This window comes from Netta rufina (genome assembly GCF_964035555.1).
Source record: "Netta rufina genome assembly, chromosome: 10".
NCBI classification, from domain to species: domain Eukaryota; kingdom Metazoa; phylum Chordata; class Aves; order Anseriformes; family Anatidae; genus Netta; species Netta rufina.
This window is the reverse complement of record NC_140133.1, coordinates 3,823,408-3,846,607: the sequence shown is the minus strand read 5'-3', so window position 1 is coordinate 3,846,607 and position 23,200 is coordinate 3,823,408. Positions and strand designations below refer to the sequence as shown.

Here is a 23,200-nt window from a genome sequence, read left to right as displayed (position 1 = left end):
TAAAGACACAGGTTTTGATTCTCACATCGTAATCCACTACTCCTAACAAGATGAAGGTAAACACAAACCGCCACCGTTCAAATTTCCTTTTTGTAGGTCAGTAAGCAGTAATTACAAGGAAGTCTGCACAACTTTATTGCCAAGGACAGACATATGATCTACTGGAAGTCAGAAATACTTCTGCAGTAAACAAGGCACATTAGTAGAAGAGAACAAGAACAATTTCACTGCACCTTTGTTCTATACATAGCCTGTCAATGAGGGCTCTTAGGTCACTGCCTTAAATTTTAAGTTTCTGATGTCCACATCAAGTTTCTCTGCTAAACCACATTATCCCAAAATTTTACGAGCACAAACACTACAAATTCAGTGAAGTTTCATAGTTTTTAGCTACTGAAGTGTTACTGAGTTGTACTTTGATGTAGGAATATTTCCTTTATACAAAAAAAAGAACAGGAAGGTTTTATGACATTTACCAAAATCTCACTCTTTCCTTCTTTCAATAAAGCATAAGGGCAGAAGTGGAAAAATATCCAATATTATTTGGTTTTGGATTTCTGCTCATTAAGAAACAAGGCGACTAGAGTGAACCATGAATATATTTGCAGTCAGTGACCCAAGACTATATTGTGTAGGTCTATCATATCACTAATAAGCAGATTTCTTTACTTTCAGGATACTAAATGATTATGAAAATAAATTTATTTTAGGAGAAGCTGAGTAAGAAAGCACCCTCATGAAAAACTTACTTCACTGCACCTCCATTGCCTTCATCATTGTCAGAGGAGGATGATGTAGAAGAGGCAGGAAAATAGGTTGAATCCACATGGTTAGGGCTCCCACTCTGAGCTGGATTTATTGGAGAAGATCGTTCATACAATGGTGTATGTTTTCCTTCATGAGGAATGTTACTGTAGTTGTTCTGCTCAGAAAGACTTTTTCCACCTGTTTCCAAGGTGATGGCTGGCTCAGAGAGACTGTATGGGTATGGACCCTGACCTTGGGCACCACCCTGATTGGACATCTGCTGGGCCTAAAATCAAGCAATCTTTCTTAAATGAAGGTAACAAAACGACTTTTCTTTTAAAACTGAATATATTATTTAACCAAGCGGCACATTTCAGCTGTACACATTAAATCTCAGCTGTCACAGACATTCACAAAAATTGCTCTACCAGAGTCTACAGCATCTTTATAGCTCCAGAGTAAAATGCAGTCAGTGAACGCGCATGCTAAAAGTTGCATATACCTTTCCCACCTAGATTCTAATTCAAGAAGCACAGTAGGTTTCTCCCAAGGAGAAGGACGGAGGGCTACACTTACCACAGGTTTTGCTTGTAGTGAGGTCTGTGGAATGTTAAGTATCTGAGAAGGAACATATGGTGGCACTATCCCAGGCATTCCAAACTGATTTGGTCTGGCTGCTGCATTGCAAGTGGGAAGGAGGGGAAATAAACAGGGGGGAAAAGAAAACCACTTATGAAAAATGCTCACTATTTATTTGACACAAATTTTACCTTTTTTATCCTTTTGCTTCTATGGTTTATCTTTTCTTGTTCTGTTAGCGTTACTGTTTTCCAGTATGCCTTAAGTTAGTTTTATTCATTTTTGCCTTTTAATAAAAATAGCTTGTGAAGTCTATTTTACTTGCCTCACCTTTTCTCAATTGTTTTTCTCTCATTGCCGTACACTTCTATTCTACCTGGGAATCAAAGGAAACTTAAAAGAAAAAAGCCCAAGAGAGGTGATAAGCAAGAAGCTGACAAAAACGATGTCACAGAGACACACAGTGCTAGCACTTTCTATCATTTGAGTATCTGACTTAGAGTAGACTTAAAAATCTTTTTGTTGTAGCTCTTGGAACGAAAAACAAACGAACAAAAACCAATTAAATAAAAAGAATAAAAAATATATTAGCATACCAGTATGGTAACTGAAAGTCATTGGAAAATTTCAGCTCAAGTTACATTTCAGTGTTAGAAATGAGGGACATGTATTAGGTGCTATGATCATATGATTAGTTTGTACATCTTGTGAGTAATCTGCAACACCAGATCAATTAGTGGCTGCAATTTAAGCACGTATGTTATAACATCAGAAAAATCAAAGACCATGAAAAGAGTTCTAAAATACATCAGGTAAATCAAGCAAGGAGTAAGAATGTTTTGTGGAAAAGAAGCTGTCTTCATGACTAGAACCAGACACAGCTTTCACTCGTTTTCAGCACTATACTCACAAGCAACATAATGCTTAGAACTGATTCAGCAATAGCTAAGAGGAAAATCAGTCCACATTACTATTCTCCTTTTGGGGAAAGAACACAGCCCCTGTGAATACTCTGTGAACTTTGTGAAAAATCTTTTTTGGAAGCATGGTATTCAAGTGTTAATTGCCAGAGAATAAATATGTTTTAAAAGACCCCGTTAATAATAATTTAGGGTTATTAAAATAATAATTTAGGGTTATGCTGGGTTTTGTTTAAACTTAAGAGTCTTTTATTTTTTAATTACTTACCTAGGTAATGTGGTGGATGAAATGGCATAGGTTTATTAGTTGCTGAATAATAAGCAACTGCTCTCTTAAATCGAGTAACTTTGTCATCTGTTCTAGACTAAAATAAATAAATAAAAAGAAATATCCATCAAGATCAAATCCAGGCATGTCATCTATACGTCAGCACAGCACTGCAGAGCAGTTAACTTATATCACATACAGTATTAACACCCATGGAGCCATGAGGACTATACCTCCACACCCTCACAAGGAACATCATGTCAACCCCTGCAAGGATAAAGCTTTAAAATTATCCTCATGTACCACTGATTCTCAATGACAGTACACAAAGCTAGACTACAAAACCCCTGTGGTTATCACAAATTTAACTTTAAAGCACTGGGAATAAGTGCAGCATTTCTGCTTTCCAAAAGACTGGAAAATTACACTAGGGTACCTACGACACTGCATATACCAACAGATTCCTATATCAACTGATACAAAGCACTACTTTTATTGAATGCAATTCTTCAACACAAGTCTAGAGCACAAGTGCACAACTGTTTAAAAAAATATTTTTTTCCATACTTTACCTGTGAATGCTGAAAAACATCTTTTGCTATGGCATCCAAATCAGTGGTGTCCTGAATGTTACGGACGTAGTCAGCTACGGCTTTGATTACTACGTCACAAGGTGGTAAAACTAACTGGTGAGCACGTACCTGTGAAAACACACACATACGTTACTCAGAGATAACAGGGCAGTCCAAGATACTTCAGTTACACTGCAAAGAATTAACACAATTGTTTACTGAAAATATATTCAACAAATTCTATGTTGACAGATTTAAGGATCTAAATATTTTTGGGATTTTCACCTTGTTTTCAGAACTTCATTTTAAGCAATGACTCATATTTTTCATCTACAGTACATATATGTATGTATGCACGTACGTATGTATGGGAAACCTCACCTCTGTGTAAACATTTGTTGATTAAGTGAAGTATCTGGTCCAACAACAAACACGGTCAATGACGCTAATTATTTTACTGCTTTCCAGTTAGACACCTCCACATTAGATAAAGGATTTTCTAGAAGATACATCCATTTGGTATATATGCCAGATTTTTATTTTTTTTAATTAATATTTTTATTTTTTTTTTTTTTATATATTGACACAGTTTATATTCTGAATGTAAAGTGGTGTCAGAATTACTGAAAGAGATCCAATGGGGACAGAAAGATCTCTGTGCACAAGAAACAGAAACACAGGGGAAGATTTGAAAAACAAACACAGAAAATGAATATCTCAAAGAAACTTACTCTCAAGATCCTACAGGTTTTGGTCTGCAAATTATTATTTGAAGATAATGCATAGTTAAATAACTAGTGTTTTCAAACTCTGCATATTTCATTACAGTATGCTATATTCACACACCTTCATATTATAAGGAGCATTTTAGGCAAGAAAATATTGTTTATTTCTTTCATATTATACAAAAAGAGGTATAAATTTCTCTCATTACTATGTGAGCATATTTACTTTCTCTTCCAAGCAATTCAATATCAACACGGTTATATGCCCAGTTACTCTTTTTACAGACACACAGGATGTTCTTCAGAAGATAATTTCATTGATAAAGTAGTTTCAACGCTCTGGCATTAAAATAATTGACGTTTCACCCTCTGATGTCAGATGCGTCTGACCTCCCATACTAACTGACTATTCTGAATGTATGAGAAACATGTGCTTTAAAGGCATGCTACAAGTTCCCCTCAAGTTTATGACCCAAGTCCATCCAGACCATAGATTTTTCTCTACCGAGTCTGCAGTACAGTCTACTCAAGATCTTCGGAAAATACTGAATTCCCATTGATTTACTGGTCACCAACTGCGGCCACGGGCTTGACAAGATACAGATCACTTTGGACTTTGTAGTAAAAGACCTCTGTAGAAAGAAGAAAGAGCTGGAAGAACTTTGTGACATGACTTCCAAGGTCCCTACAGATGCAGCTCCCACAGTTCAGCAGCTGACAACTGCTCTGCTGTACCAGGCTCTGCTGCTGCACTAGGAAGTTTTTCACTCAGTTCTTTGGCCTAAACTCTTCCCGTTTTCATATGAAGAAAGGAAGAGAACCAGATATTTCTGGAAAACCTGGCCTTCCATCTAAACACTGTCAACAGGTTCCTCCTATACCTACAGCCCTGAAAATAAACCAAGGATTATTCAACATATTGTGACGGGAATTACCTCTCGTACATGCACTACACAATCCTGCTTGTACTAAAGGAAGTGCAGGTCAAGCAAGCATCATGAACCACTGCAAAATGAAAAGTTGTGTAGTTGTGCTGCTAGCTGGGTCTCCAGAGCTACCCACCCCCGGGCAGGTGGTTCCCTTCCCTCCATGCTGCACAGAGCGCACGCGCACACGGGCAGAAAAGAGGCCTCCAACTACATGGCCTACATTTCTGAGAATGCCTCAGGAACTTGATAAAAATTCTGTCTGGATCCTTGGTACAATTCTGGAGCACTCCATTAGTAGCTATACGGGCAGCCAGATTTTCAACTTTCACCTGCCAATTTGCTAAATTCAGAGATACAAGATTTGAGAAGTTGTAATTACTGTTTAAGAGTTCTAGACTTTAGATATGAGAAAAGGTGAAAAATCCTTGTTTGTGTTCCACACAGAGTTACCATACTGTATTAAAAAAATACTGCAATCCAGCCTCGTCAGAAACATTTATGCAATACTCTTATTAACACTTAATTAGAATTATATTTGCAATTTAGAGTCTGCACGACAAGCCCTTTTTTTTTTATATGCAGTCCACCACATTACTTTCTCTCTGCTGCCTGTATTTGATCCACTTACTGTGCAATTTCTTAGACAGCCTTCTTAATATTTAGACCATGGAAATTTTGCCCAGATTCACATTTTTATTAATTTCCTTCTCCCCGTATCTACTTTTCAGAAGTGTCAGGATATTCATTCTGCATCTGGCCATTCTCTACCGGAAATGAGCTTCTCATTTTATGAGACTGAATAAAGAAGAGTTTAGTTTAGTGTAGTAAGTGGCACAGCAATTATTTTTTATTTCAGACAGTAAATTTAAATTTTCCGTAGCGTGCAATCCGAATGTACAGAACAATCCTAAATATAGATCACATTCATATGTAAGCTTGCACTCACAAATATTGATGAATTTTGCTCCAATCTGCTAGCAGAAGACAGCTTTTCTCCTCACTGGTAATCTAAGTCGTCTTACGAACACCAACCATTTTATTTGTAAGTGTAATTATTACACATCTCTAAAGCAGCTGAATCATAACATGGCTGTGTCATGTTCGATGTGCTCTCTGCAGAGCACCTTGGAGAAACCCTGCCTTACTGCCTAAGCGTTTCTGCAATGTCTGCTTGAAAATTCAGTGGATGAAAAGCACGAGCAGCATATCATCAGGCTTATGTAATTTCCAAGATAGTAATATTTAATAAACGTTAAGCAGTTACCATCAAGAGATGATATCATGACACTCTAGCACTAATATTCAGCTCAGACCCTGGAAGCACAAAGCTCAAGCGAGACATGTTACGGGCTTACTATGCATATCACCACCAATTTAGCTCCTTTTAAACCAACAGCCTGAAGACCTCACTGGCGCATATTGCTAACTTCTGAAGTGAGACCATCTTAAAGTACGTATTGCAGATGTAGAGACACTTCAGACATCTGGATTTTATTCTCTTTTATTCTGTTTCAGAAGACATCTAGTCCACATGTGAGAACACCCTCAAAAATAAAAATGTCATGACCTATACAGAAGCCAAAAACAAAAAAGAGGAGAAATAAGATATACTCTCCTGCTACTGAAGAGGAAAAAATTTCTATTCATTTCAGAATGTTCTAGAAGTCTAAAATTGTACATTTTGCACTGAATCATAAATGTTTCTAATGCTGTGTGCATTAAGATACATAGGAAGTCTTCAGTGTTAGATAAGGGAAAAACATTAAGACTTAACAGTAAAATTTACAGAAAAACTGTTAATGATTCAAATGTGCTGTTAGCTGCACTCAAAGCATTTCAGAACAAAATTAGAATCATATCTTGATTTTTTTTTGTTTCCTTCCTAGAAGCCAGTTTTACCTTAACCTCTTCAGAAGAATTTCTGAGAATATTTTGAAAAACAAATTTTGACAAGTCAAACATGGAGGTAGATCACACTCTTTGAGGGAATCAGGTTAGAAAACACATGACATCTGACAACTGCATTTTCCTAGTTGTAAAAGGACTACTTTAATTTCATGAAGGACCACTGACAAGAATCACAAGTGACCTATTAATGCACTTTGGTAAGATTAAGTGGGGAAAGGAAATTAATTTTACAAAGGTATTTGTCAAAACAAGAGGCAGAGAGCAACATTACAAGCCTTGAAGCTAAGAGATTAAAAAAAAAGCCTTGGTTTTGATGAAATAAACTTGCAAACATGCTTTATCAAAAGAGAATAGGCTCACATATGTGCAACTCTACCAGATTAGCAGGATACTGTAAGAAGAACCTAAGCTACACTTGGAAAAAACTCCCCCATTCTGGGACAACTACGGTTACCCACCACTGCCAGGAAGTGAAGCCTTTAAAAGCTAATCAACACAAGTACCAGCATTTACTGTTGTGCCTGCTAGAAACAGATAATCAATTTCATTTTATTTTCAAAACATTAAAAAAGAAACTGCAAATGTTCAATTATAGGGAGGTGACACATAGGGAACATTTTTTTCATTGGTGAGAGAAAAGGCTGAAGATACAAGGACCATTACAAGTTATCTGGGTTTTGTTATTTTTGTCTAGTAATTTCTGGTAGAGCTCCCACCCAAACAGTTTGCCTCTTATCTCTGCCTTTGAAGGTTAAATACATTTAATCTTACAGGCTTGTAGTGTATCTGATCTAACAACAACCTTTCCAAAGAGGCAAGAAGTTCACTGGATGCCTTAAAATCCTCTCAAATGAGAAGCTCAGCTTTTCCCTTAAGATCGGGTTATTCAATTAGAAATTCTCTCTCCCCCCTCCTCCCTTCATACTGGTTGGAAAATTTCTTTCTACGTTCCTATGTCAGGGTGGCGACGGAGAACAATGCACACAGTGCGGAGATAATTTGTGAACAATTTATATGCATAGGACTGGGAGAAAAGTCAAACCTAAATCGAGGAATCAGAAGATGCCAAAAAGAATAGGGGAGAGCACAAACACAAGCTGAAGAGCTGATACAGGCAGACCTCACACGAGACAATCCGCCTGACAACTGTGCACACTGCCATGAACTTGAGGGCTGGGCTGCCATCCAGAAAGACCTAGACGACCTGGAGGAATGAGCCAGCAGGAACCTTAAGAAATCCAGCAACTACAAAAGCAAGCCTTGCACCTGGCTGCTATACAGGCTGGAGATGTGCCAAGGAAGACTGGGGCTCTCGGTAGATGGCAAGCTGAGCGGGATCCAGCAGGGTGCCCTGACAGCAGAGGAGGCCAGCTGTGCCCAGGGCCACAGAAGCACAGCCAGCAGACTGAGGGATGTGATGCCTTCTGCTCCTCAGCGCTCATTAAATCACCCCCAGAACACTGCATCCAGCTTTGGGCTTCCAAAGCCCAAACAATACAAGACAGATGTCAATAAAGTTGAGCAAGTTCAGCTGAAGGCCATCAGGACTGTCAAGGAGTTGGAACAGTAGCTCTATGAGAAGGGGCTGAAGGAACAGAGCTTGCTCAGCCTAGCAATGACAAGGCTCTGAGATCACCTAACAGCAGCCTTTTGATGCCTGTGAGAAGGTTATCCAAAGCACAGAGCCAGGCTCCTCGCTGCTGTGCATCGTGGAACAAGAGACAAAAGGCATAGACTAAAATAAGATGGGTTCAGCCCGTGTGCAAGGAAAAACATCTTTACCTCAAGGACTGTCAAGGCATGGAGAAGGCTGCCCAGACAGGTTGTGCAATCACCAGCCAGCCTCAGAGGTTTTCCAGACTAGTTTAGGTAAAGCCCTGAGCAATGCGTTCTGACCTCACGTTGACCATGTTTTGAGCAGGAGGTTGGGCTAGATGACCTGAAATCCTTTCCAACCTGAATCACCCTATGATAGCCCGTAGCATCCAGCAGGAGAGCACTTACCTGAAGCACATTTTAAGAGTAGCACCTGAGCAGCAGCACACTGTCTAAGATTAGTCTCCCTCTGGCAGACTCCCTCTCAGGTCAGTGGAGAAAGACAAGAACTTCCCAGAGCAATTCACAGAAGCAGCCCGACCTGCACATTTTGAACTGACTTCTGGAAGCATCTCTTCCTGTCCCTCTACCAAGATGAAGCAGCCAAGATTAGGTAGCTAATTTTGCCAGGTAAAAATAGATGTGATACATTGTAATGGTGGACATATGGAGACCTTGCCAAAGAGTTCAGCACATTCAACCCTTCAAATCCACACTAACAGGAAGATAATCCATCACAAACGAAGGCATCAATCTCACAGTTTCCCTGCATATTTTTCTCTTTCCAAAAATCTGAGGTTGTGTTAAGACTTGTTTCTAAGGTTACCTTTCCCTTGTGTATGAAGCGTTTGCATTTCTTTGATGCTATGTCCTCCCAAATCAACACCAACTCATCTAGAGATGAGAAAGTCCCCTCCTAATTCAGTTCTGATGCAAAAAAGGCATTGATCTTGAAGCTCCTTCCTGTAGCAGGCTTTCCAGAATGCGAACTGAATTGTTTCTGTAGACCTCTTAAAAATAAATCCTGAAGCACACAAATAAAATGCAGTATAATGGTACTTCCCATAGTAGGACTAGCAGCCAAATTCTCTCAGGAATTTTAACATCTCACCTCCTGTTTCAACTTCTGATCTTAGTGGTCATTTCATTTAGATTTGTCCACAGAATTTCACAGTTTTGCTGAGCTGATGATTGGTGCTGGTGCCTTCTGCAGGCACCACTTTTTACCCTGCACGTAAGATGCTGTCAGGACAGTTCGGTTCATTTCCTTCTAGATGTGAAGGACAGACTTTTTCTTCAGATTTCCATTTCCTTTCCTTTCAATTTCTACTCAGCTGTTCCTAGATGAATGGTCCATTCTCATGTCCCTCTTTTAAAGAGTGACAGTTTATTCAGTTCTGCTTTTTTTTCACCTCAACAACTTGATCCTTGAGCAGACATGCTGGTTTTCTACTAGCAAAGACTGGTAATTTCTTACTCTAAGCCACATTTCTTAACTGGTGAACTAGCAAATCTTCTCTTACAGGAAGAGTAACCATTTTGCTACACCATAATAAAAGACTGAGAAAAAATGCAGAAAATACATTGTACATTATCTGTCATAGATTTCACTGAGAAGCTGTGAACCAAGCCACTAGGAACCAAATTTGTTAGCTATCTATTGCCTTAGATATGAGAAATTGAAGTCTTTATGCAATTAGAAAAGTTTTCTATATCCTAAATGAATTGAATGAGGTGTAGAATGATTTCTGTGTTCCTAGGCACCAAAAACAATCAGCACTAAATTTAAATAGATGCAACAATGCAGAGTTTCAAGTATAGCCCACAACTCCCCTTGCCCTGCTTCCCAACTTTTACATTAGCTTCTGATATTTTGTTATTTTTTTCAAACTGCCCTGAAACTACTTTTTGCCCTCTAACTTACAGCTAACCAACTTCTCTCAACTTCTTTAAGTATTCATGAAGTTTACAAGGGGTATTTCTTTCTGTACATCTACAACTAACAGTCTCTACAGAGCAATTTTTAATGACACCATTGACATGTCAAAACAAATAAAACTGAGCTAATGAGCTACTGAAACAAGTTATGATTTCAAACCATGAGCACAGCTGAAACTGAAGCTAAAAAATGAAGTTGTTCCCTGACTGGCAACTAATGAAGATTGGTTTCCCGTAGACTTGTGTCCTTTCTGCTGCAGCCCAGCTTCCTTCTCTCCCTTTTGACACCATTATCAGCCAGGAGACATAAATGCTGCGGTTAGTTTGAGGCTATGTACTTAACAATTGGCCAGCCTGCTGCTGTGAAATGAAATAAATTGTGTGTTGTGCTAGCCTTTTCCCTCAGTAAGGGCACTAATTCGGGTCTTTTTCACCGATAATAGTGTATCAGCTTTCACAGAGCCTGTAACAGCCAAATGGGAACTACTTTCAAATCTGATTAACATTGGTCAACAGATTAAATAAAGGGAGGACTGCCCAAGTCAGCCCAATGATCTCTAAGAAAGTAAGTTTAATTTCCTTAGGATGCCAGGTAAAAAGCCAATTGATGCTTTCACTGAGAAAGTAAATGCAGAAGCAAAGATGACAAATGTCTGATTTTCATTCTAGTCATGTAATTCAGTATATATTTAGAAGATGTTTCAAAAGATCTCTACAACCATATTCTGACTTTGCTGTAAGACAAATCTACTCCGTCTAAAACACAGAAAAGTATTCTGCACATCAGAAAGTTTTATCAACCACTTTGAGAGAAGTCACACATTTTAACCTTACTAGTCAAAAATAAAAATACAGGCACATTCCTTTAACCTTTCACTTCTTCATCTCAAGTATTACAAGGCAGCAGCAAACACACGTTTATATTGTTTTGTGATTACAACATGCTGACACTTACCTTCCTAAAACAGGAGTGGTAGCAAAATAGTGGATGAGTAACATCAAATTCTCATACCTGCTTGCTAGGCAATTCACATGAAAGCCTTAAAAACACTGCTGAAAATCTTAAATTCTACCTTTAGCAAGTTGAATTTTTTTTTCCCCAATGCTTAAGAAACTTTAGGAGTGGCAGGAAAAAAGTCTATTTTTGTTGTAGATACTAAAACAGAACACTTTTACAAAATTTACAAAACGTAAATTGATTAGCTATATGGAACACCTTAGGAAAAAAAGGAAAAGGATATGTCTATTGTGGCAGGGAGAAAGAAAGGTCACTATTATTCCATTCTCTAGTGTGTCCAGTTTCCCTTTTATAGCTGTTTGGCAAATGCACAAAGCAAGTGTGATTAAGCAGCAGAACAGACATACTGTAAACTAAGAGCATCAGACACAAGCCACTTGCCTCAAAAAAAAAAAAAAAAATCTACTGAAGACCACATTGACTTTCTTGTGCAGCCAACTTTGGTATATTTACACTGTAATTCAAGAAGTGCAGATAACTGACAAATTCACACAAACTCAGACCAATAGAAAATAAAGGAATTTGGTAGGAAGACAGCCTGCTAATTATTTTTGACAGTTGAAGAACGTGACTGAACAAAAAATAATCCTAAAAAAAGAAAGTGAGTGTAAAAAGCTACATTCTCTAAGTAAAACACACGCAGAAGCTATTGGGTGGATGGCTCATGGAGCTGAAGGGCACAGAGGGGGATCGCAAGGGCTAAGTTTAGCCTGGTAAGGCTAATCACCCCAGGTATCCTCTGCAGTCAACAGAGGGGCAGGGGCACCAGACGGTGACTGAGAACAAGAGCCCTGCATGGCTGCTCTGACTCCAAAATCTGCACGAGCTATGGCAGGCTACCACAATTCTGAATAAGCTTCCTCTTGCTCTTTATTATACTCACAATACATTTAAAATATTAATCTATTACACTGCTCTGATTAACTGCTATGACTGATTTCATTTTATGCAACTACTAGCAATTAAACTCTGTACCTTAAGTGAAGCTAGTGGATGTTCTGGACCAAGTAAACTCCAATGAAAAGAAGCCAAATCTTCATCAGGTAGAATATGATTACCTAGAATAAAGGCAGAACTTTATTTAAGATGTAGACATTAAAAACATTTCACGCTGATTCCACATGCAGCAAAATCAATATGTAGTCCTCAATTCCCAATAAAGAGTTACCAAAGACAGACTGAACTTGCAGGTACCCTTTTTGTCACTCCAGAAAATCCTAATCAAAATACTGTCCTTACTGCAAAACACACTTCCCTTAGAGAAGCAACAGAGCCAGTCACAACACACGGTGTCTACCTCAGACACGTTTTATGAGGGGATCCTCAACAGCCTTTAGTAGTTGAGGCGTGACAGTGCACGAACATGCTCTGCTGCTCCCCGACAAGCTGGAAAGCCCATCCTGCAGGCCAGCACATGCTGTTACCGATGCACATCAGAGCTGCTGCTGGAATCCGCACTCAGCCCCGCTACACAGCGTGGGTTGAGCACTAAGCCAGCAGGCAGGTTTATCTAACCCTCCGGAATGCTAGGAGCTCTGGTGATACTTAGCAGGTTCCCAGTTCCCGAAGTTTTTCTTCCTGGCCTACCAGGTCAGGAAAGAGCCTGGGCTGGCAACATCAAAGTAATTAGGAACTTATTTAGTTGCTTCAATGAACAAAGATGATAGCTATATTTACCAAGCTGTTCATACCAAAAATAAAATCACTGAAAAGATTGTTTTGTTTTTCAAAGCACATTATGTTCAGGGAAAAAAACAAAAAAACAAAAACAAAACAAAAAAAAAAAAACCAACAACTTAGTAGAAAACATTTTGAACATTTTAATTCATTGTATACTAATTAATCATCCGCTGACAGAGTTTAGTGTTTGTGAATAAAAACTTTATAAAGAGCAAGACAATGTATTACCACCCTTGGTAGGAAACTTGAGGGTATTTTTTTTTTTTTTTTTTTTTTTTTTACCAAGTAGCAGATTATCAGTAAATGCAAGGTTCTCATTCAGATCAGTATGTTTACAGGTCAGATGTTGTTGGTTTGGTTTTTTTTTTTTTTTTTTTTGCATTTCACAATTTGGACAAAATCTTGAGCTCCCGCCTAAGTCATAAGGAATATGACGGTGCTGAATCAATCACAACAGTTGCTTATTTTCTTAATACTTTGCTCATAAAATATTTGGCTTTGCTCTTAATGCTCTGCAACATGTGAAAATGAAGAAAGCCGTCCATTGCCTGGTGACTAGTGAATGCCTCCCAGCGAGGGAACTCTTATCCAATCAATATTTCACCTCCAGCTGAGATCTCCAACAGGGAGACATAATCTTTATTCATTAGGAGCTAAACCTGACATTCACATCAGAAAGATTCAACAGGTTTGTATATAACCACCTTCTTACTAATCTAATCAAGGTAAGATTAGACAGTCTTTATAATGCAGGTCTGTAAAAAATCAACTACAGCCAGAGCACTATAAAGTTTTGCGCTAACTAATGGTAACTCCTGCAGATTATCCTAAAATAGTCAGAGCGTCTCTTCCTCCTACCAAAACTTCAATCTTGTTTGGTCTCCATCTGTCATGTCAGTTAATTCCATCCTCTTGAACACACATATATGGCAGTCTGACCATTTGATCAATTCTCACTGCACAGCAAGTTTTGGAATTCAGTATGTTGAAGTGCAGCAGTGTCTTCTATAGTCAGCTAACAGGTGATGCCTGTACTTACCTTAAGTGGTTCTAAAATTTTATTGAGAAACAGAGTAAGACTACATAACTAGACACATTACAAAGTATTGCCACAGTGGGAAAGAGATCAACGTTACATAAGCAACCTCTATTTCTTGACCTGGCTGAACAACCTCAACATATATTGATTTTTTCCATTTTAATGGCTTATTATAGCATATGCCTTAGGTTTTTTTTTTTTAAAGCAATTAGATACTAATTGAAGCCACTGCCCTTTCTAAACAGTTCACTGAATTATAGCTCTATACCTCACACTGTGTTTGTTTTTCTACTGCTGAAGCTTTATTTTATTTTTATAGATCATTCTTAAAGTGTTTGAACCAAAATTTACAAAGGAACCTAAATCAGCTCCCAGTTTACATCAGCAGCAATTAGGACAAAACTTTAAGAGCACACTCTTGGAGGGCACAGTATCTTGGCCACGTTTTAACTACCTATGACAAAGATACTCATTACAGTATAAAGCTAGGACTATAAAATCATTTTGTAGGGAAACCTGTAAGAAGGAAAAAACTATAAAGCCAACAAGCTATAGAATATACATAACCATCTCAGAAAATAATCTTTAAAAATTTGCCTAGTTGGTACAGTCAGAAAAATATTTTGCTGGATACTTAACAACAGAGTCTGTATACCAGAATAAAACTCAATCCCAAAGAATGTGCCATTGAGAATGTTTTATTAATTGACCACTTATGTGTCTTTTCACAAGCCCCTCCTCATTTATTCCAAAAGAAGGTTTTAGCACAGGGAGTTACACTGCTGCACCCAGAACTGAAGAGCAATGCAACAGATTCACATAACTTCTACATCACCAAATACTCAGTTATCCTTTCCCATTGTCATTTTCTTCATTCTACTCAGGAAGTTCAAAAGACCCCCGAAGAGGCCACAGGAACAAAGGCATAATAAACAGTGAAGTCATTCAAGCCCTCGTGTATAAAATAAATAAATAAATGTAGTAGATCTGAATAGGCTACCCTGCTTTCAACAAACTGCACGCTACACAGAATTATGTGCCTATATGCATTCAACGTTTCATTAAAACACTAAGTTACTTAAGTCCTTAGGATGTCAAAGTTCAAAACTGTTGCCAGTAAACCAAACAGGATCTGTTTGTTGTGAGCTTATATAACCACTGTTCATATCATCAAATACCTAGATTTCATACTATTCACTAATATAAAAAAAAAATAACTCATCACAGTAAAAACTCAAAAGTATCTTCTGTTCTAGCTTTGTCTTTCATAAAGATTTCTCCATTCTGCTTACTCATACTGAATGCACACATAAAAGAAATACAAAAGAATACACAGAGCTAAACATGTAGCTGAACTGTTTTTTTTTTCAACCCCTGTACCAATTTGGAAAAAAAGCTACACCTTTAAGTAATTATTTGAAATTACCTCAGTTTCCTTCTCCTAAAAGCAAACAAATATTTTGTCATGTAAGACACCAGAAGTGAAAATATTCAAGAACTTCTTCCATAACTTTTCAAAACCTTCAACAGCTTTACTAGCATATTTTTCATACCCCATTTCATATCACCCAGCAATGGCTCAACTGGCCATGTAGTTCTACTGCTCTTACAAGGCAAAATAACATCATTAACATGTACTTCACATAAATCCTGTAATGCATATCTGCAACTGTGAAACCGCTTTTCAAACAGTAATTCTTACTCATTGAACTGGCATTCAACAGCTTATTTATAGAATCCAAAACAAAGCCTAGCAATAGTAGTCTGCCACGCAATTTACACAGAGTTTTTTGTTTTAAATTGCAGCTTAGCCAATCATCTGCCATTCTTCCATACAGCCAGGAAAGCAGGTAACCACTCTTGATATGAAAAATCACACGGTAACAAAAAACAACTTCAGCTAGTCAAACACTTGTGGCTTTCTATTGTAAGACCCGTTGGTTCTTTCCAAAATGTGGAAGGTATCTGCCTGGACTAGAAACCATTTAATATTAAAGACTATTAAAATATCAGTATGCTAAAGCAGCATAACATTTCCTCTCTCATTCACAGCTTTCAAAGAATCGTGCACCCACACTAAAATACAAAGCCAGCGTGAAAATGAAAAGAAAATCCAGTTTTCTTAATTTTTTGTTCAGTAAGACATGATCAAGAATATGGCTCCTCTGTGCTTATTTACTGAAATCAAAGCTAGAAGACTCCAATAAGTAAGATTTATTTAAGAGAATAAAGTCTATTAGTCATTAACTCCCTCTTCCATCTTAGACCTTGTGACAGCTGTGCTAATACAGTGTGTTGAAATTGCCCCATTTCAGTGGGGATGTGGAACTGATGTTGTTCCAACCTATGCTCCTTAAAGACACAACACCATTTACCATTAGAAGCAGGAGGGCTAAAGAACTATCCAAATGAAGCTAGAGTTAAGATGCTGATCATCCACACCTTCTGTGGAGTTTTACTCGACTATACTACATTTCTGGTGCAGCTGACACAGTCATATTTGTCCAATATTTATCTGAGGGGAAAAATGCCCCTGCAATCCAAAGTCTGCTCCAGAAATACTCTTTCCCAGCCTGAAAAGTGTATTACTAAGATCAGACTTCACATGCCATGTAAGACCAGAACTAGCAGAACCACAGCTGTCCTGAATCCCTACCCCCACCACTGAGAACATTTTGGCAAGGCAGAGCTTTGCAGAATTCTTACTTCCTATTCTTGTTTCTAGACAGCCACAGTCTGCATCACTCACAGGTCTCTACAAATTTGGCATGTCTGACCTCATTAAAAAAAAGAAAAAAAAAAGCATCCAGCCAACCTCAAGACTAGCAGGATTCACTAAAACAAACGGAGAGCTTTGCCTAGATGCTTTGTCAAATTATACACGCATATTTTAAAACATTTAACAGAAACTAAAATTACAAGCCTAACTATTAGCATCAAGTTCTTTTATTACTTCACTTACCTAAAAGAGCAGCAAAAATAGGAAAGCGATTTGGATTCAGGTCCAGTTGCTTGGCAACTTCATGCATTAGGTATTGGCTTGTTGTGAGACTTTTCCCATTACGGCTCAGTTTTAGGGCATGGGCACTGAAATAGTACGGGATGTTGCACAATGCATAATCGGAGTCATATGCAACCAAACCATGGAAACCTTTTTCTCTGCAGAAAGCAATTACTTCTTGATGATGATCCTCAATGCTCTGTGCAACCTATAGTGGAAGACAGAATAATTAGCTACAGTGTTAAATTGCAGCACTGATTTATCACATGTATTATGATACATTAGGTCTTTCCGAAACTACCAATGTGTATTTGAAACACCTGCAGGATATTTATAGCGATTAAAGAATCCGATGACATCGCATGTTCAGACAGGATGCAAGGACTGCTCGGCAGCACAATGCACAGTTCTGGAAGCCTACTCACTGAAGTGGCGTTATGTATCACTAAACTCATCTGAAGTAACTGTTTATTAACAGAAACACTCGAGCTCCAAACATATTACTGCACCGATGTCTGCATTAACTCACGGGGAACAGCTCTAAGGCTGGGGATACTCCAGCAGGTCCACAAGCCGTGGTGCCCCCTTGAAAAGCAACCCCACCACACATCACTTTTAAAGTTTTACAACCCTATTCCAGCAGCAACAAAGCAACCCCAGCCAAACTGGGGCAACTTTCTTAACCTTTCCAAGGTCCGCCCTGCCCTCTGAAGCCTAATTGCCTCCTCTTCCCACCTTCGGACCCCCTACAGCCCACATTTCTGCACAGCTGCCTCTGATGCTGCAAGCTGCCTCAGGTTTACAGCCCAAACTGCACCTCTCCGCTCCCATCGCCTAGCAGAGCACATATTTTAGGCTGTGGCCGTCGGATGACTAGAACAGACATGTTCTGCCGGGGGGACACGAGCCAAGCCCTACCGTCGGAGATATAAAAGCAAGCCTTTCTTCTCGACACGATCAAAACAAAATGGGCCACCAGGCGAACCCAAGGCCCCGGGTTAGTGCCTCAGCCCCATGCCCCAACTCCTTGCCTCCCAGCCCCACAGGAGCAGCGCCAGCTGGGTGCTCCTCCTGCCCGGCGCGCTTCCCATCGCCCACTTAGCGAACGCTCGGAAATCCCCACGCGAGTTTTGCCTCAGTGTAACCCAGCCAGGTACTCCATTTTAACTACAACACACACAGCAAGCGAGCCCAAAATAGCCGCGCACAAAACCATTAGCTTCAGACGCCACGGTATGTATGAATAACGACAGCGTGAGCGCTGCAGCAGCTCCGTGCTTCCTCCGCAGCCACGTCCTACCGAGCACACAGCCCCGCACCTCCACGGCCCCATGAAACGCTCCAGCATCCACCTCCCTCTCAGCAACAGGTTCCCTTCGCCCAACAGCAAGTTTAAAGCGACTCTTCCTCTTCCACCCATGCCTCGCAGGCACCTTCTGGACCTGACGCTGAATCAGGCACCCACTGAGGCTTGGCAAATGCTGCTTTTCCCACATAGCTTTATGAGATGCCCCCGTTTTGGGTGCCCTGAGCACCCACCAGCCCGCCCCTCGCTCAGAGCCACGCTGCCACCAGGGGAAAAGCGCCCTACCCTCTCCCTGCTCCCCGTGCTACCGCCCTACAGTTCTGAGAAAATGTTACTTCTTTTGAGACGTGCTTGATGGACTGTACCACGGCGCCTTCCAAAGTTAATTTTCTCTGTGAGAAACACAAGAGCTATTCATTTTTCTAATGAATTATACTGTCACCTAGGAAAATGCGTGTGCCTGCTGCACACAGAATAGGAACACACTGTAAATACCCCAGGAACAATTTGAAGACGTCAGATTTATACAGTGACTAACCCGGGGAGGGCAATGCAGCCCTCTCCCCACCTCCAAATCCTTGTATGTTTTAAATTAGGACATTCCCCATAGCTTTTTTTTTTTTGAAGGGTACATAAATTTAAATTATGTACAAATATTTAAAACAAACACCTTTGCGTGCACCACAGATACCTGCAAAAACAGAGTACAAACTCTTTTACAGCTCTGTGTGACATGGATGTGCAGGCAACACGAGAGGGAACTCAGCTCCTGGCCAGCTCTGCTCTCCTACAAACTGCTTCCTCCCCCTCCACAGCACCAGTCCCCTCCCTCCCCCCTCCTTCCTTCCCTCCCCATTTTACAGAGCTATCTGACACAGCGTGCTCCGAGCGTGAAACTGCAGTGTTTATGTAACGCTGGAATCCCTATTCAAATAACTGAGCTGCCACACGGAAGAGAGCTGGATTTACCGAGGTACAGCTAACCTGCAACATAAAACTCAAACCCAGTGAGGGTCGGGATGGATAGCTTACAGGTCGTACCAGAGGGGAGCCCAAAGACGCAACTGCACCCAGACAGCGTGCACAAGTCAAAATCAACCCAGGGCAGGGAGCGGGGAATCACAGCCCGCAGTTTGGAACAGTTTTCAAGACTAAATCTTGTGTAAGCAGCAGTGATGCTGGACCAGAAAGAGAATTCTGCATGAGTAAACAGGCACGTGCACGTTTAGATGCTGAGAACAAAACAAAGTCTCACCAAAGTATGACAGATGTTAAGATATGCTCTGCTGAGTTGTTTAAATTTCAGCAAGCATGCTTCGCATTAAAGGGGTTCTTTTATGAACTATTCCCCTTTCCCCAAACAGAAAACTATCAGGTCACAATTAAGCTAAGAACCCATCGGATATTTATTATAACTAGGAGGAACCTGTTATTTCTACATCCTGCTGAAACCATCCGCGAGTGATTTATAATTGTTCTAGATGAAATACATTCCTTTTTTTCTCCCCCCAATTACCAAAATAGATTAAATTTATAGCCAGTTCATAGGTCTGCAAAGAAGCCTTCTACTCAAAACTGTAATGTTTCCTCAAAATATGAAAATCAGTTTCATATTTCAACTTAATCAGTATTCTCAAACCCAACTTTTCAAAACAAATAGAGAGAAAATACTAGAATTTGGTAACAGTCTCATGCATGCGTAAATACAAACTCAGCCATACATGCAAATAAACATCACACATTCAAACCGCATTTGCTGTCTGCCCACCAGGACGGTTGCTAGAAAGTGAGCACAGGGGAGAACGTGAATAAAACCGGAGTAAGGTTTACAGACAGAAAGATAAATGCAGTAAAGCTGATTTATAAAGAGAAAAAATTGTATCAGAAAAACAGGAAAAAGAATACGATGCAAGTTCAACAGTACCTTTAAAGTACATCCTGTCCTATAACCACGACACATACTACCTAACCCTAAAATGAATCAGGTCAATCAGCACCCAGTTTCTCAGCAGCCGTAGGGGTAAGGCATGGAATGGGAACGTACGACGTCCTTCCCATTTCCAAGACAGCTGGCCAGCTGGGAGAACCAGTGCAAATGCAGACCCTCCCAGAGCTGGTTCAATGGCACGAATGCTCCTAACAACAACAAACTCCCCCAGCACTACTATTTGGTAACTTGCCCTTGTCAGCTCCAAGAGATAACCTAAAACAAATGCCCACTCTCAAATCTCCCCCAGCAAAACTGACCTCCCCCCCACTTTTTTTATATTAGAGTTATACAAGGGACCCAGCATGACATGCCCTCTTGTTCCTAAAACCGTTCCTAGAGATTAAGAATAAGGCCTATTACCAAGAAATCGTAAAGTAGCTAATGCTGCTGCTAAGCCTGAAAGCAAACAAAGTGCTACAGGTGACACAGTTGTCAAACGAGGCGACATTATGAGGATGTAAGGTACTTCCACAGAAACTAACGTGGTCTGAAACATGTATTTAAAAGAGTAGCTAGTTCAATGTATTTTGGGACCATCACAAATACCTAATTCCTACCAAAATCAAACAGCCAGCTTTGAATCACGTATTATATATTTTAACACTGCACCACGCAAAGAATCCACATTAAAAGAAAAAAGTTACGTTGGCCCACATATTCCTTTGCTAAGGAGCTCTACGTCTCAGTAACAAACCGAGATTTATCGTGCATCCACAACCAGAGCAAGGTTAATGCCTTCCCTGCGTGGTCCCTGCAACTTTGTGCTTGAAGAACAGGAGTATTTTGGGCCCAGCTACCAGCACACCCCTGGACGTGGGGCCGTCCTCGCTGCCAGCAGCACTCCCAGCCCTGAGCCGTGCTGCTGGCCCGGCCAGCACACGAACCGCTACGGCGGGCACGGCCGTGGCTCCAGCCCCACGCCAGCCCCGCGTACAGTGGCCCAGCACCAGCCCCGCTCCGCCGGGGCGTGGGGACACCCACCCGGGGTCCCCAGCGGGCTGGGGGCTGCGGGGGTCCGGGGGCTGCCCGGTGGCCGTCCCCACACAGCCCGCGGAGCTGCCGGAGCCACCGGGCTGCGGGACGGAGCCTTGGGCGAGCCGGAGCGTGGGACTTGTTGCGGGCCTGGCGGTAACTCATCCACCCCGTTCTGTTTGTGTTTGGTTTTTTTTTTCCTCATACTTTTTTATTTTTTCATTTTTTATTTATTTTTTTTTAATCCTCTCTGCCATCCCTCAGCCGGCGGTGCTGGCGGGGCAGCGCCGCTCACCTGCGGGGCCGAGGAGGGACATTTTGAGGCCGAGCAGCGGGCGGAGGCCGGCCCCGACAGAACATGGAGGCGCGGGGCCTCGCCGCGGCCGCCCGCTCAACTTGGGCGCTCGGCGGCCGCCCACCGGAGGCCTCCGCGGCCCAGGCCGGGGGAGGCGGGGGGGGGAGCCCGGCCCCGCCCGGGGAAGGCCCCGAAGTTCCCGGGGGTGCGGGGGGTGGGGGCGCGGAGCGGGGCTTCCACCGCCCGCCCCCCGTCAGGCAGCGGCGCCTCCCGGCGCGAATCCCCCGGGAGCGAGGCCGCGGCGCCGCTCGCCCCGCCGAAAGCCGGGGCCGCCCCCCCCCCGGGCCCGGCGACATTTTGCGGCGCTGGGGGAGCGCCGTGCCCCGGGCGGCCCCGCTGCCATCTTAGCGCGGCGCCCCCACCCCGCCGGGGCCGGGCCGGGCCGGGCCCCGTTAGGCGCGGGGCAGGCGCGGAGCCGGGCCCGGCCGCTCACCTTGATGTGGAAGCGGATGAGGGCCAGGCGGATGCAGTGCGCCATGCAGACGGGCGGCAGGAACCAGACCTTGGGCGGCGGGGTGCCCTTGTTCTGGACGTGGCTGACGATCTGCTGCGCCGTCTGGCGCTCGTTGCCCTGGCGCTTCACCCACTCGTGCAGCCGGGCCTTCTCCAGGGCGCCGTTGAAGAAGACGAAGAGCTCGATGTTCCCGTTGAAGCAGGCCTTGGCCAGGGCCGCCAGGTAGCCCAGCATGTGGTTCCACTGCCCGCCGCTCACCCAGTCCGTGTAGAAGCCGCCGTAGAGCCGGTGCAGGCAGTTGTCGGCGTCGATGAGGAGGCGCAGCGGGGTCTGCGGGGGCCGCTGGCGGCCCCCACCCACGAGGCTGCCCCGCGCCAGCTTCTGCAGCTCGACGGGCACCACGGCGCTGGGGCAGTGCTTCTCGATGTAGTCCTGGAAACCCTGCACTCCCATGGCGAGGACCGGGCGGCGGCGGCGGCGGGCGGGCGGGCGGGCGAGCGGAGGCCCGGCGGCGGCGGCGGCGGCGGCGTTGGCGGCGTTGGGGTCTGTGCTCGGGCCGGGCGGCGCGGCGGTGGCGGCGGGCGGGCGGTGGGAGCGGTGGTTGCGGGCGGGAGCGCTGGCTGCTGGAGGCGGCCGTTCAGCGGGGAGTTGTATGGATTAGTGGGGGGCTCATGGCTGCTGCGGCCGCCATGTGCTGCTCTCACAGAGCCATGGCTCGGGGGATCCGGGCTGCTGCCGCTGCGGCTCCGACTGCCGGCGGGCGGGGGAGCGGCACAGCGCGCAGGAAGCCAACCCGCCGCCGCCGCCGCCTGCAGCAGGGAGAGCGGAACGGGCGGGACTTGGCGGCGGGCAGCGCTGCCACTCACGGCGAGGGGCGCGCACCCGGCCGCCGCCGGGAGGGAGAGAGGGGGAGAGGGAGGCAGGGAGCGGCCCCCGGCACCCCGCTGCCGCCGCCCGCTGCCCGCCGGCCTCACGACGGCCCCCGGCGCTGCCCTGCCCCGTCCCGCGGCTGTGGGGCGGCGCGGCCCCGCAGGCAGCCCGCCCGCCGCCGCCGTTGCATAACCCAGGCATGCGCGGGGCCGCGGGCGGAAGCGGCTGGCGGGGAAGGGGAGGGGGCTGCGGCGGGGGCGGGCGGCGGGAGCCCGGCGGGGCCCGGGCCCCTTCCCCTTCCCCCGGCCTCCCCCCTGCCCCTCGGAGCGGGGC

The 23,200-nt window shown here is 43.2% G+C and overlaps 1 protein-coding gene across 3 annotated transcripts in view; it reads right to left on the bottom strand.

The window, feature by feature from the left end:
- FAM120A (family with sequence similarity 120 member A) overlaps positions 1-22,827 on the bottom strand; it is a 53,802-nt gene extending 30,975 nt beyond the window's left edge. For 2 of the 3 annotated variants that reach the window (XM_084292839.1, XM_084292837.1), the window contains exons 1-7: positions 21,977-22,827; positions 16,882-17,128; positions 12,176-12,258; positions 3,087-3,215; positions 2,515-2,611; positions 1,324-1,424; positions 750-1,033 (exon numbers count right to left, since the gene is read on the bottom strand). In XM_084292839.1, the coding sequence (XP_084148965.1) occupies positions 750-1,033; positions 1,324-1,424; positions 2,515-2,611; positions 3,087-3,215; positions 12,176-12,258; positions 16,882-17,128; positions 21,977-22,450 (1,415 nt within the window). In that variant the 5' untranslated portion in view covers positions 22,451-22,827. The remainder of the gene's footprint in view (positions 1-749; positions 1,034-1,323; positions 1,425-2,514; positions 2,612-3,086; positions 3,216-12,175; positions 12,259-16,881; positions 17,129-21,976) is intronic. The other variant, XM_084292838.1, reaches the window with a different exon arrangement.
- Between the last annotated feature and the right edge of the window lie 373 nt (positions 22,828-23,200).